The sequence below is a fragment of the Phodopus roborovskii genome, unplaced genomic scaffold (assembly GCF_943737965.1).
Source record: "Phodopus roborovskii unplaced genomic scaffold, PHOROB, whole genome shotgun sequence".
Classification (NCBI taxonomy): domain Eukaryota; kingdom Metazoa; phylum Chordata; class Mammalia; order Rodentia; family Cricetidae; genus Phodopus; species Phodopus roborovskii.
This window is the reverse complement of record NW_026126540.1, coordinates 26,800,513-26,820,109: the sequence shown is the minus strand read 5'-3', so window position 1 is coordinate 26,820,109 and position 19,597 is coordinate 26,800,513. Positions and strand designations below refer to the sequence as shown.

At 41.6% G+C, this 19,597-nt stretch overlaps 1 protein-coding gene across 3 annotated transcripts in view; it reads right to left on the bottom strand.

The window, feature by feature from the left end:
• Window positions 1-17,277, bottom strand: part of Arnt (aryl hydrocarbon receptor nuclear translocator) — a 72,451-nt gene extending 55,174 nt beyond the window's left edge. For 2 of the 3 annotated variants that reach the window (XM_051199300.1, XM_051199302.1), the window contains exon 1: window positions 12,574-12,742. In XM_051199300.1, coding sequence (XP_051055257.1) covers window positions 12,574-12,598 — 25 coding nt within the window. In that variant the 5' untranslated portion in view covers window positions 12,599-12,742. Of the gene's footprint in view, window positions 1-12,573; window positions 12,743-17,145 lie in introns of those variants that run through there. The other variant, XM_051199301.1, reaches the window with a different exon arrangement.
• Window positions 17,278-19,597: the final 2,320 nt, after the last annotated feature.

The window sequence follows — 19,597 nt, the reverse complement described above, 5'->3', positions numbered from 1 at the left end:
TGGTGTTTTTATCAAAACACCAGAAACTCTAAGACAGAAGAAAAAGAAAGAAAGCACACACACACATACACACACACCCCCCCAAAAAAAACTGGTTCTTTTAAACAGGTAAATAAAATTGACCCAACCTCCAATAAGAGGAGGAAAAGCCAAATTATAACTGACTCAATATGATAATAAATATAATAGTTCTATAACTAAGAAAACTAAATTCCCAATTTTATACTCCCCCAAAAAGAAATGTTCAGGTCCAGATTATTTTACTATGCATTTAATCAACATGTAAAGAACTAACATCAACTCTACAAAGTCTCTTTCAGAAAATATCTGGTTGTGATATCAAACCCCCACATAATTTTACTGATGAGTCTAGTATTAACCTGATATCAACACAAGACAATCAGTAAAAAAAAAAAAAAAAAAATACACAAAATTATAGACTAATAGTCTTCCTGAAAACATACTAAAATACTTAACAAAAGATTACAAATAGAATTCAGCCACACACAAAGCAGGTATACTGGCACACACATAAAGGCCCAGAACTTGGGAAATTGAGGTGGGAAGATGAGGGAGCCAGACAAAGTAAATACAATGAAAAGTAAGCCAACCTGGTACCTACCTCCGCCCTCCACACTCGCACATATGAGCACACTCATACTAAGAATCAGGAGAACCCTGTCATCCCCTTTTAGACTGGACCGTATGGGTAATGGCTTTGTCAATTTCCCATGGGTCTGAGGCCTCAGACACCTCAACATGGCCATGCCTGTGTCAACAATGCACATTCACTCAGGACTACTTCTGTTCCCCCACACCTGCAGCTCAGTCTATAATACAGCTCTAGCTCCAGGGACCCAACACTTCTATTGACCTCCAAGGGTACCTGTACCAACCAACACACACACACACACACACACACACACATGCACACGCACGCACTCTTAAAAATAAATCTTTAAAAATCAAAGTTACCAGATATGGTGGTGTGTGTCTTTAATACCAACACTCATGAGGAAGAGGCAGAGGAATTTCTTTGAGTCCTAAAGCAGCCTGATGATCAGCATAGCAAGTTCCAAGCCAGGTAGAGCTAGAGTGAGACTTTGTTTCAAAACAAACAGCAAAGCTGAGGGAATTGTGTGTATACACACACATATGTATATGTCTATGTGTTAGAACTTAAGGTTTGCAGATATCAATCCACAATACTGATTCTCCCTTCATGGAAAATGATGAAGCTAAATATATATATGAAAAAGGCAGTGAGCTGAGGGAATCTTCTGATTGAAATTCACTTACTTTATAGTACAGGCCTATAATTTCAGCACTAAGGAGTTAGGACTTAAATCTCAGAGGGAAAAAAAAAAACAAACAAACAAAAAAACAGGTGTAAGCCGCCACCACATCCAGCTTAGAAACCATCTGGTGGTTGGAGGGAGGGGAGGGTTTGCACTGTACTGGGGATTAAATTCAGGATCATGTGCCTGACAAACAAGGGCTCTACTAACTGAGGTGTATCTCTGGCCTATTTTTAATTTCTTCTTTTTTTAAAGACAGGACCTCACCCTAGCCATGGCTGACTTGGAATTCATGTAGCTCAGCAAGATGCTTGCCTGGGATGCATGAAGTTCCTGGAGTGATGGCACATAACTATAATCCCTCCTCTATGGAGGTACAGGCAAGGAGATCTGGAACTTCAATATCATCTTTAGCTACATAGTAAGATCAAGGTTAACCTGGTATTTAAGAGCCTGTCTCAAGAAAGACTTACTTCAGTAATCCAACTACAGTGAAAATGAGAAGGGAGAATACAAAAGTTAAAAGATGATGTAAAAAGGTGTAAACTTTTTAAATTTGTAATTTACTTGGGAAGTAGAAGAGACTTCATGACATAGGGAATAAGAAATGCAGAGATAGCTCAGGGGTTAAGAGAACTGGCTACACTTCCAAAGGTCTGGGGTTCAATTCCCAGCACCCACACGGCAGTTTACAATTGTCTGTAACTCCAGTTCCAGGGAACCTAATGCCCGTCTCTTTTGACCTCTGAAGGTTTCTAAACTCCTGTGGTGCACAGATATACACTCAGGCACACAGATACACATAAAACAGATAAATATTTTAGAAATAAATACAGTGAGTAACCAACAAAATATTAAAATATAGCCTGAACCACAGAAAATTAATAAATGCTTAATAAATAAATATGTTCATTTCTCTAGATTGTCTTATTGTAAATGGAAAGGGTTATCATTGTTTATGTATTTTTTTTTTCTTCTTTTTTTGTTTCTTTTGAGACCGGATTTCTTTGTATAGCCTTGGCTATCCTAGAACAAACTGTGTAGACCAGGCTAGCTTCGAACTCACAGAGATAAACCTACCTCTGCCTCCCTAATACTGAGATTAAAGGTGTGCACCATCACCACCTAGCTTGTTTCTGCTTTGAGACAGGGTCTCACTGTATACCTTTGTCTGGTCTTGTAACTCACAGATCTTTGCAGGCATTGAAGCACTCTCAGAGACAGGGATGTCTTATTTACAATGTGTTTTTCTCACTTATATCTACTTATTGAAGTCATCACAGAAAATAAGACAGCATTCCTTAAAATAGATGCATCTAGCCAAGCCTATAAATCAGTGCTCTTAATGGCAAGGCCACTCTCCAAACCCCAGCTTTTTTGTTTATTGATTGATGCAAGGTCTCATGTAGCTAGCCTACTCTGGTCTGAAACTCACTATGTGCTAAGGCTGGCCTTGAAATCCTAATCTTCCTTGTCCCATCTTCCCCAGGGATGAGACTACAAGTATATATACCACTGTGACCAGGTCAGCATATTATTCTCATCTCTTGATAAACTATTTGAATGAGGAGAAACCCCCCAAAGGCAGTGTACTATTGGGAAGTATGGCTTTGTTGGAGTAGGTGTGGTCTTGTTGGAGGAAGTGTGCCACTGTAGCGGTGAGCTTTGAAGTCTCATCTATTTTCAAGCCACATCCTTTTGGATCAAGACTCTCAGCTCCAGCACCATGTCTGCCTGCATGCTGCCTTGCTTCCTGCCATGACAATAATGGACTAAACCTCTGGACTGTAAGCCAGCAACAACTAAATGTTTTCCTTTGTAAGAGTTTGCAGTGGTCATGGTGTCTCTTCACAACAATAGAAACCCTAACTAAGAAGACTCTAACACCAAAGAGCTAAGCTGAAACTGGGCCTGGCAGCAGGCCTGCTGGCACACACTTTTAAGCTCACCACTCAAGAAGCAGAGGCAGGCAAATCTCTGTGCTGAGGTCAACCTGACCCACATATCCACTTCCAAAAAAACCAGGGCTGCATGGCACGCAAACAAAAAAACCTAAACAACAAGATTCCTACTTCAAAATGACAAGAAAACTAGAGTTCTAAGAATGCATATATCTCACAGCTATATGTCTCTACATCTTAATTTCTAAGGAAATAAAGATTCAAAAAACTGGTACCACAAGTCTATCTCATAAAAATACACCAACTGAGGTTCTTTTTCAAAAATGTTACCCAGGGATTACGTAATTCGATCAGTAGAATGCTTGCCAAGTATGCACTAAGCCACAGGTTCCATCCCTAGCACAGCATAAGCCAAGCATGGTGTGCCTATAAGGATCACAGCAGTAGGATCAGAAAATTAAGGTCATCCTCAGTAACACAGTAAGTTTCAGGCTAGCCTGGTCTAAATGAGACCTGCCTTTAAAAAAAAAGTTTTATATTTTAACTGCTGAGTTAGTAAAATGGTTCGCTACTTTAAAAAAAAAAAAACAAAAACAAAAAAACAAAAAAGGTTTTGCAAGTTGGAGAGAGGGCTCAGTAGTTAAGACTACTTGATACTCCTACTGAAGACATAATCTCAGTCCCAGAACCCACATTAGATAGCTCACAACTGCTTATAATTGCAAATTGCAGCTCCAAGAGATTGAATGTCCTTTCCTGGCCACCTAGGGCATGGGCACTCACATGCACAATCTTCATGCTTGGTCCACAACTGGCAGAACAGTTATGCCACAATGGTCACAGACTTACTCTCTGGAAAGAAATTGGAAAAGTCCAATAAACTGATTCTTCTGTAAGTTGCCCTGGTCATGGTGTCTCTTCATGGCCACAGAAAAGTGACTAAGATACCAATGTACATAATTTAATTAAAATAATATTTAAAAAACAAAGTGGGGATGGAGAGATGACTCAGCAGTTCTCTGTTCTTCCAGAAGGTCTGAGTTCAATTTCCAGCTCCCACAGGGAAGCTTACAACCATCTGTGACCCCAGCCCCAGGGGATCCAATACCCTGTTCTGACCTTCCTGGATACCAGACACTCTCGTGGTACACAGACATACATGCAGGCAAAACATTCACACACATAAAATAAAGTGTTTAATTAAGAAGTTAACAGCATGGTGGTGGTGATGAACACCTTTAATCCCAGCACTCCAGGGGCAGAGGCAGGTGAGGCCAGCCTGGTTCACAGAGTAAGTTCCAGGGCAGCCAGAGCTATTACACAAAGAAACCCTGTCTCAAAATAATTATAATATAATAATAATAATAATGAGCTCAATAAATAAAGACTTGCCAATCAAGCAATAAGGTCTTGAGCTAATCCCCAGAACCCACATAAAACATCGAGGCATGTTAATGTTTACTTGTAATTCCAGCACCGGGAAAGCTAAAACCAAGATCTTATCTTACTTGGAAAGCTCCACGCCAGTAAGAGATCTTGTCTCAAAAAATGAAGTGGGGACAGGATGAAGAGATGACTCAGTGGTCAAGAGCATTTGCTACACAACCTTAAAAACCTGAGTTTGGATCCCAGCACCTACATAACAAGCCTGGCATGATCTTGCATCCACCAGTAATCCCTGTGCTCTGGGAGTTCAAGATGGGAAGATTGCTAGGGCTTGCTAACTGCCAGCCTAGCCAAAACAAACAAGACCCAGGTTCAGGGAGAGACCTTGTCAAAGAGAAAGTATGGCAGAGTGACACAGTAAGAAGCTCAAATCCAGCTGGGTAGTGGTAGTGCACACCTTTAATCCCAGCACTTGGGAGGCAGAGGCAAATAGATCTCTGTTCAGTTCCAAGCCAGCCTGGTCTACTGGGCAAGTTCCAGGACAGCCTCCAAAGGTACAGGGAAACCCTGTCAGAAGAAAAAAGAAAAAAAAAGAAAAAAGAAAAAAAAAAGATGCCCAAGTTCTGGGCTAGATAGAGGCTCAATGTTTAAGTGCACCGGTTGCTGTGCCAGAGGACCTGGGTTCCATTTCTAAGGAATCTGACACACTCACACAGACATACACATATGCAGGCAAAACACCAATGCACATAAAATAAAAGTAAATAAATCATTAAGAAAATGCCCAGGTTCAGGAAGAAATCCTTCAACAAAGAAATAATGCAGACAGTTATAGAGGTGGACAGGAATGCTTTCTGGCTTGTGTACACTGGTGTGGACACCTACATCTGTGCATACACTATACAGACACACACACACACACACACACACACACACACACACACACACACACGCACACACTAAACAAAGAAAGTTGACAGTGCCTAAGGAAAGAACTGACCTCTGGCTTCCATACGTTCAAGCACACACACACAAAGGAACAAGGTATGATTGCTTACACCTGTAATGCTAAACGCTTAAAAAGTTGAGGCAGAAAGCTCGATGCAAGTTCCAAACCAACCTGAACTATAGTGTGAGAACATGTTTAAAAATTAAAAGAAGAAAATAATTCTTTTAACTAATAAAAGGTTGGGGCCAAGACCAGGTGGCTGAAGAGACGGCTCAGCTGTTAAAGAGTACTTGTCCTTGAAAACGACCCCAGGTTAATTCCTAGCACCCACACAGCAGCTCATAGCTACCTGTAACTCTAGTTCCACAGTATCTTAACTCCCTCTTGTGACTTACAGCATACATGTGGTGTGTATTCAGATACTCAGCGTATACACATATAATAAAAAGTCTTTAAAAAGAAAACATCTCTAAGCTGGGCATGGTGGCACGCTCCTCTAATTTCAGCACTCTGTAAATTCAAGGCCAGCCTGGTCTACAAATCAAGTTCCAGGACAGCCAAGACTGTTTACACAGAGAAACCCTGTCTCAAAAATAAAATTCATTAAAATTCTTTTTTTTTTTTTTAAACTGAGTCTAAGGAACAGAGATTCACAACCAAGCACTGAGCAGAACTCCTGGAATCCAGTTGTAGAGGGGGAAGCACGATGAGCAAAGGAGTCAAGACCCATGCTGGGGAAACCCACAGAACAGCTGACCTGAGAGCAAGTGGGCTCACTGACCCCAGTCTGACAGCTGGGGAACCAGCACAGAACCCAACCAGGCCCCCTGAATGTGGGTGTTTACCCCTAGTGTACAAATGGGCTTTGGGAGCCCATTCCCTATGGAGGGACACTCTCTTAGCCTAGATACAGGGGAGAGGGCCTAGGTCCTGCCCCAAACGATGTGACAGATTTTGATGATCCCCCATGGAAGACCACCCTCCCTGAGGAGTAGATTAGGAGTGGAATGGGGGATTGGTGGGGAGCATGGGAGGATGGGAGGGAGAGGAAACTGGGATTGGTATGTAAAATAAGATTGTTTTTAATTAAAACAAAAATTTATTTTTAAAAAATGATTTAAGAATGCAGTTCAACGCCTGTCACAAGAACATGGGTTCAATCCCTAGTGTGACCAAAAAAAAAAAAAAAAAGAGAGAGAGAGAGAGAAAGAAAAAAAAATCACTGTCTGAATTTTTGTTTTTATATATCTGAAAAGTAAGTAAAACTTTTAACTGGTGCTTTTAAAGCTCTAACTTATTTAGATAAAAGTTATACTTAAAGAACTCTTTTTTTTCTTGGCATCAAAAGGTGGCTCCATGGTTAAAAGCACTGGCAGTTCTTGCAAAGGACCTGGGCTCGATTCATAGCACCCTCGTGGTGACTCACAATCATCTGTGACTCCAGTTCTGGTGCCCTCTTCCACCTCTGTGGGCACTGCATGCATGCCACACTTACAAACAAGCAAAGCACTCATAAAAATTTTAAATAACTCTAGGGGGAAAAAAGCATGGTTTGTTACAAAAGCCTGAGAACCCAAGCCCAACCTCAGGGACCCACAGGATGGAGGAGAACTAATCTTACAAGTTATCCTCTGCCTGTCATGTACATCCCCAATATTCATTCACAAATATATAAAAAAATAACTGTTAAAGTCCACATTTTCTTCCTAGGCTGGTGTGGTCCCAGCATTGAGAGGTAGAGGTAAGAGGACTGAACCCCTGACTATTCTCAGTTATAATGCAAAGCTCCAGATCAGCCTGAGCTACAGAAGACCTTGGATCAAAAGATAAATAAAATGGTGCTGGGCATTCAGGAGGGAGAGGCAGTTATATCTCTGTGAGCTCTTAAGCCAACCTAGTCGATATAGTGAATTCTACGCCAGCCAGAGCTACATAGTGAGACTGTATCAAAAACAAAAAGGTACAAATAAATAAATACAATGGGGTGGTAGTGGAGCTGCTGATGGCTAACACAATTGTAGCACAAGTATGAAGACCTAAGTTCAAATCTCCAGAACTGAGAAACCCAATACTCCTATTGTGAGGTGGAAACCAGAATCAGGAGTGTCCCTAGAAGCTACAGCTAATTTGGTATACATAACAGTGAACAGGGCAGTGGTGGCACACGCCTTTAATCCTAGCACTGGTGAGGCAGAGGCAGGAGGATCTCGCAGTGAGTTCAAGGCCAGCCTGGTCTACAACGCAAGTTCCAGGGCAGGCAGGACTGTTACACAGAGAAACAGTGCCTCAAAAAATAAAATAATAAATAAAAATAAAAACACAAAAACAAACAGGAGACGCTGTGTCAAACAAAACAGAAGGTGAAGAAACTGGAGATTAGATTACCCTTTGACCTCTACATACAAACACACACACTATAGCTGGGAGGGACTATAACTCAATGTTAGAGACTGTTAGAGACTTGCATAACATGTGAGGGCCCGAAATTCAATTTCTAACACCAACAGAAGGTAAAGTATAATTAGCAGACTTTTGAAAGACATTAGACATGTGTGCACACAGCACACATGTGAGGTCAGAGGAACTACAGAAGTCAGCTCTCTCCTGCAACCATGTGAGACCATAGTTGGAACTCAGATCATCAAGCTTGTCAACAAATGATTAACCCACTCAGTCACCTCACAGACACCTTACATATATGGATGCTTTGCCCACATGTATGCCTGTGTATCATGCGCATATATGGTGCCTACAGATGCCAGAAAAGGACATCAGATCCCTTGGAATTAGAGTTGGAAATGTTTGCATGAAGCCATGTAGGTGCTGGGAATTGAACCTGGATCCTCTGGATAACCAGTGCTTCTAACCACTGAGCTTCTCTACAGCAACACCTAGCACACAAATTAACATGCTCAAAAAGTTTCCAACCCTAAATATTAACTTAAATGAAGCTTAGAAAAAAGTCTGTTCGGCCTCAACCTGTGGCAATCTTCATGCCTCAGTCTCCCAAGGACTGGAATTACAGGCATGAACAAGAAAGAATCAATTCTGGAAAGTTGTCCTCTAACCTCCACACTGCAAACCACAGTGTGAGCAACATACACATACATAAACACACTATAATACTTTTTAAAAAGTTATTTACTTTATGTGTATTGGTGTTTTGCTACATTGTCTGTGTGAGGGTCTGGGATCCCCTGGAACTGGAGTTACAGACAGTTGTGAGCTGCCACTCTAGTGCTAGGAATTGACTCCAGATCTTCTGGAAAAGCAGCCAGTGGTCTTAACTGATGAGCCATCTCTCCAGCACCACAATAGTAATTTTTTGTTCTTTTTTTTTGTTTTTGTTTGTTTTTTATTTTTTGAGTTAGGGTTTCTATGTGTAGCTTTGTAGACCAGGCTGGCCTCGAACTCAGAGATCTGCCTGCCTCTGACTCCCAAATGCTGGGACTAAAAGGCTTGCACCACCAACACTCGGCCACAATAGTACTTTTAAAAAGTTGGGGTTTTTTGTTTGTTTGTTTTGTTTTGTTTTGTTTTTCAGGCATTTGAAGATAAAACTAGCAAGAATTGCAAAGAAATATAATCAAAACTCACTTAAGCAAAAACAAAATAGAAGAATTTCAAAGAGCCAGGCCATGGTGGCGCAGGCCTTTAGCTCCAGCACTTGGGGGCAGAGGCAGGTGGATCTCTGACTTAAGAGTCTAGCCTGGTCTACTGAGGGAGTTCCACAACAGCCAGGGCTACACAGAGAAACCCTGTTTTGAAAAAAAAAAAAAAGAAAAGAAAGAAAGAAAGAAAGAAAGAAAGAAAGAAAGAAAGAAAGGGGAAAAAAGGAAAAAATTCAAAGAAATGATGTCCCTGGTCTCTAATGCTGATCTAAGGAAACAAAACCAAGAGAATTCCATAATAGCTGGTGTTAAACCTATAATCTTAACACAAAGGAGTCAGAGACAGAGAAATCAAGGTAAGTTTGAGGACAGCCTGGCTTATATAATGAGTTCCAAGCTAGCCTGATCTCAAGAGGAAGGAAATTTCACATAAGAACCACTTATTTTCTTTTCATTGAGCATAGTACATTTCCCATAGTATGCCCCTTCAATCATGGATCTCATTTTCCAAAATTCAACAGGTTACTAAAAAGCCCACAACACATCTTCTATTCAATACAAAAGGGAAAGGGGAATAAACAACAACAAAAGGGCATTGTTTTCTGACTTAATTATCATGCATTAGCGAACAAGGAATCAGTAAGTTAGATGGACGAATTCTCAACAGGCACTGGGGATGTAGCCCCAGGAAAAGGTAGGAAGGACAGATGACAAACACAGACAGTAGGGAATCAATCTCAAGTGTGGTGTGGTGGTTCTAGGCTAGGACTGTAATCCCAGCACTCCAGAGGCTGAAGGAGCCTTGGCTCAACAATGTTAGCTACAGCAGGAACAACAACTGCATTCTAATGCTTTCCCTGACAGCAGCCTGGAGAGCTTCCTTTCCCTTTAGGGAACTTCACTCAGGTATTAAGGAACTTCACTAGGATTCCTGACTTTACTCAGAGAAGAATTTCTGGACAAGACACTATGATGCAAAATTAAAGTTTATTAAAAGCAATTACAATACAGATCTCAAGCTCAAAGGTTTAAAAAGAAAGAAAAGGTGCTCAGGAAAGAGAAGACATCCTAAAGTATTAGTATGGGCTTACTAAAGCTTACTAAATGAGACCAGCAATTAAGTGTCTTAGAAGACTCCTGTGACATCTCAAAGGTTTGCTAAGAACCCATTTTTTGTTGTTTGGCTTTTTTATTTACTTATTTACTTTGGACAAGATCTCACTATGTAGCCTGGAAGCCTTTAACGCAGATATCTCCCTGCCTATGCAAAGATTAAAGGAGTTCAGAAGTCCTCTCTCTTCTTTAGGTAAGTACAATTATTCCTCAACACCAGGAGCCATATAGGACACATGAGGAGTTCAGAACATGCCCTTGTCTTACAGAGGCAGATTCTGGTAAACTTCTAGAAAACTTAAGTTCTACAACTGGGAAGGAGAAAAGTCTTAGCAAATGTTAATAATGTCTTCAGCCAGACTGTGAATGGTTCCTTTCCCTTCCCATGTCCCCATAATTTTCCATCTTTCTAGCCTGCATCAGGGACATCACACACACACTCAAAATTGAAGAAGAAAGCAACTAAATGAAAATAAACAAAATCAACTGTTTATGCCTGATGGTGGTGACACATGCCTTTAAATTCCTGCACTAGGGAGGCAGAGCTCTCTGAATTCAAGGCCAGCCTCATCAATAGAGCACCTTCTAGGACTACCAGAACTACACAGAGAAACCCTGTCTCAAAACAACAACAACAAAACTCCCCAACTGTTTCATTACAAGGATTTCTTCACCTTGTTAAAACAATTTTTTTGCAACTTTGTATACAGTTGCAGATGCCTGTAATGCCAGCACTTGTATACACAAGAGCACTATTTCAAGTTCAAGACCAGCCTCTCAAATACCCCTACTCAGAAAAAAAAAAAAAAAAAAAAAAAAAAAAAATATTTACTGCTTAGAAACTTTGGCTAATATTGATCAGGAAATGAATATCTGGTCAAGAGACTGTCATTCTGGTGACTTGTTTAAAACAGAACAAATAAGGCAGCTCCACCCACCAGGCTAGAAAAACTCCTGACTTACACACTAAAATCTGTGTTTCTGTGGCACTTCTTAGCAAGAGAAACACTTTGCACTCTGAAGAGTTACATAAGGATTTTGCAATGTGTGAACAGTTTGAAATCTTCTTTATTCTCTAAATCAGACATCAGCTACTTTACAACCAGGTCTGGCTTTCCCTAACATTTTCCAGTTGTATACTTTCATTCCGTGATTCAGCAAAAACTCCAACAGAAATCCTGACAATTTATTTCACCTTTTATATAAAAAATGATTTAAGACAGAGCCAGGTGTTGGTGGCACAGGCCTTTAATCCCAGTACTCAGGAGACAGAGGCAAATGGATCTTTGTGAGTTCAAGGCCAGCCTGGTCTACAGAATGAGTTCCAGGACAGGCTCCAAAGCTACACAGAGAAACTCCATCTCCGAAAACAAACAAACAAAAATTTAGGATTAAGAAACTGATATTTAGGAGCTGAAGAGAAGGTCCAATAGTTAGGAATGTGTGTTCTAAAAGGCCCTAAGGTCAGTTCTCAGCATCCACATTCTGTGGCTTACAATTCCTGCTCCAGGGGATCCATGACTTTATTCTGAACCCCTCCCACACCTGCACTCTGTGTAAATATTCCCATGTACATAATTTTTAAAACTTAGAAATAGCAGCGGTTCAAGGCCAACATGGAACTAGAATGAGACGATGTCTCAAAATAAAATAACAGAAAGAAAAAAGGAAAAGGACATCCACAAATGGCATGGGACATTTTTCTGAAAGAATAGGAATTGCTCCACCTAGACCTAACAAGATTTAAAAACCTGAGTTCTGGACAAAGACCTGTCCTAAAATACAAGCATTACCCAAACCTCTGCCTTCAGGAGCAGACACTATAACTACACTAAAAAAAAAAAAAAAAAAAAAAAAAAAACCGTAAGCCCCCATGTTTCAAAGTATAGCCCGAGGAGGAAGGTGGCGGGTGGGAATTACACACCACAAGAAGAACCAAGTTTTACATTTAAAAGTAAACCGTCCCAACTCTGGAATCCAGACCTTACGAAACATCAGTGTGGTCCCATGTTTACAGCCGAGATTACTCTCAGTAAACCAAGCCACTTTGCCCAGTTACTTTCTAGACATCTGGGGACGTCAGCAGCGGGCAGAGGGTTAAAAGACCACACCACTCCCTACCACCACCAGCAGAGTGAAAGCGCCCAACCCAGCACCTCCGCTACTCCAAGTCCGGGACTTAGAGCCCCCAAACCTCCTCACCGGTTCCACATCTCCTCCGGGCAAGACGCCTCCCCACACCCCTCCCCCACCACCCTACGCCAGGCCCGGCTGCCCGGCCCCGGTTCTCCGCACTTGTCAGTCCCTCGTCTCACCTGGGTTAGCTGCAGTCGCCGCCATGGTCGAGATGGCACCGTCGCTGCACCACCCTCAGTGGGAGGGGCAGCCGCCACCGAGCTGGGGGAGGGGAGGGGAGAGCCACTCCGCAGAATCGGCACCTTACCGCCGCCACTGCTACCGCGGAATCCAAGATGGCGGACGCCCAGCCCCCCCCCACCCGGGGAGAAGACACGCCCCACACCATGGGCGCGGCCAGGCCGTAGACAGCCTCCTCGGGAGACCTGACCAATAGAAGCACGAAGTCCACATAGGGGCCTGGCTAATGACTAGGCCAGTAAGTCCAGTGACCCGAGCGCTAGGAAGCCTACCAGCTGTTTCCCTAATCCTGCCTCCTTTGCGTCAGAGATTCAAGACCAAGTTCACGGCAGTAAAATGCAATGAAAACGAGTATTTTACTAAAAAGTTTACTTTACTAGTGGGTTCGTCTGCATATGCTCCCTACAGAGGATTCGTTATGTAATACTCTTTATATGTTCTAATATGTCAACTTCATACAGGGATCTAATCCTTTCTAGACTTTTCCTTTAAGGACCTTTGTCCTAGTAAAAGTCCAGTAAATAACTTTTTAGAGCTTGTTCTAAACCTGGTAACATAAAAGGAACTTGGTGATTATCAACGTACTAAAAATGTCAATAGACAAAACTGGAGGCAATGAATTAAGATCTCTTTATTAAGACACATATACCAGCACTCAGAAGACAGAGTCCTATCTGTACTACAAAGTGAATCTCATACTTTTATGTCAATGAGGATAAAATGACAAGTTTTTACAAATGGCAAGGTGATAGCCACACAGAATTATTGACCAATTATAAAAACTGGGCAACTCAGAACAGACACTGCATACTCACAAAACCATGGGGAAAATTCTACAATTTTACAAATCAAGAAATACAATTGAAACAAGGCATAGTAGTGAACACACTTAAATTCCAACACTCAAGAGACAGAGGCAGATGGATCCCTGAGAGTTCCAGGCCAGCATGGTCTACAAAGTGAGTTCCAGGATAGCCAGGGCTATGTAGAAAGACCCTAAAGCATGGGAAACAAGATTCCAGGGCAAAGTATTGTCTGATGGATGTTTATTCGGGCAGAAATCACTTACACCAGAAACAGATAACCGCCACAGGTTCCTATTCCAAGGATGCCTCCAGATGCTGTCTCCAACCAGGAAAAAAGGTCTTATGTAGCTCAGACTGACCTCAAATTTACCACGTAGAAGAGAATGACCTAGAATTCCTGGTTCTACTGCCTCTTCATCCAATGTGGGATTACAAGCATATGTTACTACCCTTGTCTTGTCTTACAATCTAATTCACCAAATATTTAAGCATTTGCCATCAAGATGATTCCACTGGTAAACGCACATACAGCCAAGCCTAACAACCCAAATTACAATGCTCTTAACTTACAGGAGGGAAGAAGAAAACTGACTCCTGAAAATTACCCTCAGTTCTTCACACCCCATAACATATGCACCCCCACACCCATACACAAAGTCTAAAAAAAACATTTAAAAATAAATAAGTAGAACTGGCAAGCTACCTCAAGAACTAAAGGCACTTGAAGTTGGATCCTCCAAAAGCCACTTAAAAGTGAAAGGAGAGAATTAACTCCACTACTGTCCTTTGACCTCAATAGAAACATCATACACACACACAAAATAACTATAAAAAAGTAAAAGTTTAATAAATTATCCACTAAGAAGCGATATAGTGACAAGACAAATATCACGTTGACTTCAGGTTTGGTTTGTTAGTTGCCTAAGGTTATTCTGTTGAATGGTTGGTTTATTTTAGGTTTGGTATAGTCTTTAATTTTTCTTTTTTCTTGGTTTTTTGAGTAAACAAAGGTTACTCAAACCCTAGGTAAATTTTTATTACTTTTAATTATATGTATCTATGTCTACATTTAAGTCTGTGTACATAAGTACAGCGAGGTGAGTAGGCAGAGGTGTCAGATCCCATGGAGATACAAATACAGATAGTTGTGAACCATCAGATATGGGTGCTGGAAACTTATTCAGGTCATTTGGAGCAACAGAAAGTACTGTTAAACACAAAGTCTTCTGTTTGTTTGTTTTTCTGAGACAGGGTTTCTCTGTGGCTTTGGAGCCTGTCCTGGAACTAGCTCTTGCAGACCAGGCTGGTCTCGAGCTTACAGAGATCCGCCTGCCTCTGCCTCCTGAGTGCTGGGATTAAAGGCTTGCCCCCAGCAAAACACAGTCTTTAGCCCCTTTGTTTCCTAAAACAGGGTCTCAATATGTAAGGCTGCTGACCTTACTTAGAACCTCTTCTTGCCCAGAATCCCCATGCTAACTATCAGGTCCCCATCTTTGCTCAGTTCTCCAGACATCTGACCCAGGTTCCTAGAGACACAGAGTTGGTATAAGAGTGATGACATATGTTAGAGAGAGGTCAAGAGGGCAGTATTACAGGATGGGGATGTGGCTCAGCTGGGAGAGTACTTACATAGCAAACACAAAACAAAGTGCTGGGATTACAGGCAATTGCAACCACACCCAGCTGAAAGGATCTCACACTGTCAATTAGGGTATACTGGATCTCACCATGTAGCCCAGGCTATCCTCAAACTTGAAGTGATCCTCTATAGTTTCTTGACTGCTAGATTATAGATGTGAGTCACACTGCCTGTTATAAGAAAGATTTTTTAAAGTATTTATTTATTTACTTACTAATGATTTTTCAAGACAAGTTTCTTCTGTGTAGCCTTGGCTGTCCTGGAACTCACTCTATACCAGATCTACCTGTCTCTGCCTCCCAAATAAATACTGGGATTAAAACTATTTCCCACCATGCCTGGTAAACTACTATTTTATAAATTCAAATGTGCTATTTATTTTATACATTTGACATAACTGAGGACCATCTGAGAAGAGGAAATGTCACTTAAGTAATGACAGTACCTGGGAGGCCAAGGCAGGTGGCTCTCTATGAGTTCCAGGCCACCAAGAGCCACATAACCTTGTCACAAAAAAAAAGAAAAGAAAAGAAAGAAAGAAAAAAGGAAGTAGAAAATACTTCTATTACTGTTGTAGAATATTATTTTAAGGTGTGTTACTTTTGTTTATGCTGCATTTGATTAATTCTGTGAAACTATGATTCTTTGCCTGCCTTAAAATACATGATGGTTTCATAGAGAGATGAATGACCAACAGCAAAGCAGGAGCAAGGATAGGCGGGACTGACAGACAGAGAATCTGAACAGAAGAAGAAACAAGGAAGACAAAGAGCAACAAGAGAACAAGGGAAGGAGGATGTCAGGGACCAGCCAGCCAGCGACCCAACTACCCACACAGTAAGACTGAAAGTAAAATACATGTAAGAAAAGAAAAAGACCAAAGGAAAAAGGTAGATGGGATCATTTAAGTTCAGGAAAGCAAGCTAAGGTCAGGCATTCATAATTAATAAGCCTCCCTGTGTGATCGATTTGGGAGATGGGTGGCGGGTCTCCCAAAGCAAGTCCCCCAAAGGCCAAAGGAGTAAAACATGGCACGACACATTACACTGGCCAGTAGACAAATCTGGGGGCATTTTCTTGATTAATGACTGATGTAGGCGGTTCAGCACACTGAGAACAGTGCAAATCTAAGCAGATACTACTACACAACTTAAAATAAAACAAAAGCCAGGAGGTAATGGTGCACAACTTTAATCTCTGCTCTTGGGAGGTAGAAGCAGGTGGATCTCTGTGAGTGCGAGGGCTGCCTGGTCTACAGAGCTACTTCCAGGATACCTAGGACTGCTACACAGAGAAACCAGATATCAAAAAACAAAACAAAACAAAAAACAAAACAAAACAGGCTGAAAGCCAGGAATGGTGACAGAGAACTTTAATCCCAGCGCTTCAGAGGCAGAGATGGAAGATATCTGAGTTGAGGCCAGCCTGCTCTACAGACTGAGTCTCAAGACAGCAAGAGCAACATAGAGAAACCTGTCTCCAACAACCAAAAAATAAGCTCCCAAATATGTATTCTTCTATATACCGCTATGATACCAATTAATCTCCACTTCTTTCTCCCCTCAGCATTCACTATTAATAAATCCTGATTAATTTTTGACTTTTCATGAAGAATTATTTCCCTAAAAGGACAAGTGTGGGAGTACATATCTCTAATTAAAGCATTCACAAGACAAAGGCAGGGGTTTGTGAATATGAGACCAATCTGGGATACATAAAAAGTGTGACATGACAGGTGGATATCTGAGTTCTGGTCAATCATGGACTACAGCGAAAATTCCAGGACGACCAGGACTACACAGAGAGACCATGTCTCAAAAACCAAACAAAAGAAGTGTGACAGTAGCCTGAGCTACATATAGAGATATGGTCTTAAAAAAATAAACAAACAAAAGAAAAAAAGGAAGGAAGAAAGAAAAAGATATGACACGGGAAAAGAGGAAGAGTCTCTGATCACAAGGGACTGAGGACACAAAAGCTGACAGTGAAATCTTGGCTACAATATGAAGAGTGGTGCTGTGCTACCAGCTCCTACTCCCCTACAATCTACACTCCTGTCCAGGTACCTGAGCTTGTTCTTGACGTTGGGGGTCTCAGCTACAATGCCAGCATAAAGCCAGACCTGATTTCCATCTTTGTATTTGGCCACCACTCGACTGCCCACAAACAGCTTGTCAGCAGGAGGGTGGTAATCATAGGCAATATGGTTGCCAGACAGCAGACTCTTTCCTTTGTTGTCAAATTTCACTTTGTATTTCTTTCCTAGCCCTGGGGAAAAGAAAAACAAAATTAAAACAAAACAAACAATAACAGTCACACACCGTGAGTCCTGGGTGCAATGCAGGGGACAAAAGGAAAGGCTTTGGGGAAGGACCAGCAACCGAGTCCCACAGGCTTCCTTCCCTTAGTCCTTCCTCTACTTAAACATACCAACAGTCTGGATGGCAATAAGGGTGCCTTTGTGCCATGTCTTAGTCCTCTTCTTGCCCAGAATCCGCATGCTGACTATCAGGTCCCCATCTTTGCTCAGTTCTCCAGACATCTGACCCAAGGTTCCTAGAGACAGAGTTGGTATGAAGAGTGAAAGGGAAGGTCAAGAAGGCAGTATGGTAGGATGGGGATGCAGCTCAGCTGGGAGAGTGCTTACCTAGCATGCACAAAGCCCTGAATTTCAATCTAAGTACTGCACACACCTGGCAGAGTATTTAATGTCTAAAATCCCAGGCAGGGAAGGCAGGAGGACCACAAGTTTCAGGTCATCCTCAGCAAACTATGAAGCTCAAGGCAGGCCTAGGATATAGAAGACCTATCAAAGCAAACAAGGAAGGCAGTGCAGAAATAAAGGGAGCTGAGGCATCATTCCTTGACCTGTAGCCACTTTTGCTGAACTCTTGGACAAAGGCAGAAACACAAGACGGCTAACAAGAGAAACACCACACTGAACACAGAGCATCCTCACATGCCTAAGGGTACCCTTCGGCATATCCTACCAGCATGTGGCACCACAACTGGCTATCGCTAACTCCTTATAATTTCACAGAGCTAATAGTAACCACAATTAACAGTTGAGTCACCCCATCAAACAATCTCAGACTGACTGTGCACATAAAAACATATTAAAAGAAAACTGACAGTTAGAACAGGATTTTGAGATGCAAAGCTGATTGTCAGTAACATTTCAGAAAGGACTTACCAACTCCTCAACACTAACCTTTATGTAGATCCTGGGAACTGCTTTTCTTGTTGACAGCATCCATGAACTTCTGGACATCTTGAGCTGATTTTCTTAAGGCAGCCATAGCTTCTCGGAGCTGTAGGACGATAGACAGGGATGGGGAGGGATGCAGCTGTTAGGAGTTAGGACACAATGCCAGGGACTCAGTGAAACAGCACTTGCCTAACATGATGCCGCAAAAATAAATAAATAAAAATAAAACAGAAAAAGAATACAACACCTGGGAAGAACTTGTCTTCAACAATCAAAACAAATTCAATTATATGTGGAGCTGTGGTAAGAAGCAACTTCTCAATTTTTCTGTTTTCTTGCAATTATCTATAAGACAACTTGTTAGCTTATGGCGCCTACTACACGGTGAATACGTTGAGACTAAACTGACTGTATGCTCAGACCAAAATTATCCCCACTTTCAAATGCTGCTTCTTCTATTTTTATAGGCAGTGCCACCTGAGTCGGGTGGTAGTGTCTCACACCTTTTAAATCCCAGCACTTGGGAGGTAGAATCAGGTGAATCCGAGTTCAAGGCCAGCCTGGTTTACAGATTGAGTCCCAGGACAACAAGGACTATACAGAGAAACCTTGTCTCAAAAAAAACAAAACAAAACAAAACAGATAGGGTCAACTATAGTGCAGGCCTGCCAAGAACTTATGAAGTAGATAAGGATCACCATGGACTTATGGTCTTTCTGCCTTCATGTCTTGAGTGCTGGGATTATAGGCATGCAACAAGACAAATCTGATGGGGCAGTACTATAACTAACCCAAGGCTTCCTGCAAGCTAGGCAAGCATTGTACCAAATTAAAAAATCTGTTTCAAACTTATTTATGTGTACTAGTGTTTTGCCTGTATTTATGTGTACCACATATGTGCTTGGTGAACTCAGGACATTAGATCCCCTGAAGTTAGAGGCATAGTGGTTATAAGAGATCATGAGGGTGCTGAGAACTTAACCCTGGTCCTCTGCAAGAGCAGTGAGTGCTCTTACACAGAGCCACATTCTAGCCACAAGATTACTTATTATTAGTGTTACTATTACTAAAGTTTTTGAGACAGAGGCTCACTGTCCTGGAACTCCCTATGTAGACCAGGCTGACCTCAAATCCATTGAGATCCACCTCTCCACTTGTCTCTGCCTCCTCAGAGCCAAGATTAAGGGTGTTGTTTTCTGTTATTATTTTGGTTTTTTCCAACAGGGTCTCTCTACACAGCCCTAGCTGTCCTGGAACTCACAATGTAGACTAAGTTAGCCTTGAACTCACAGAGATATCCTTACCTCTGC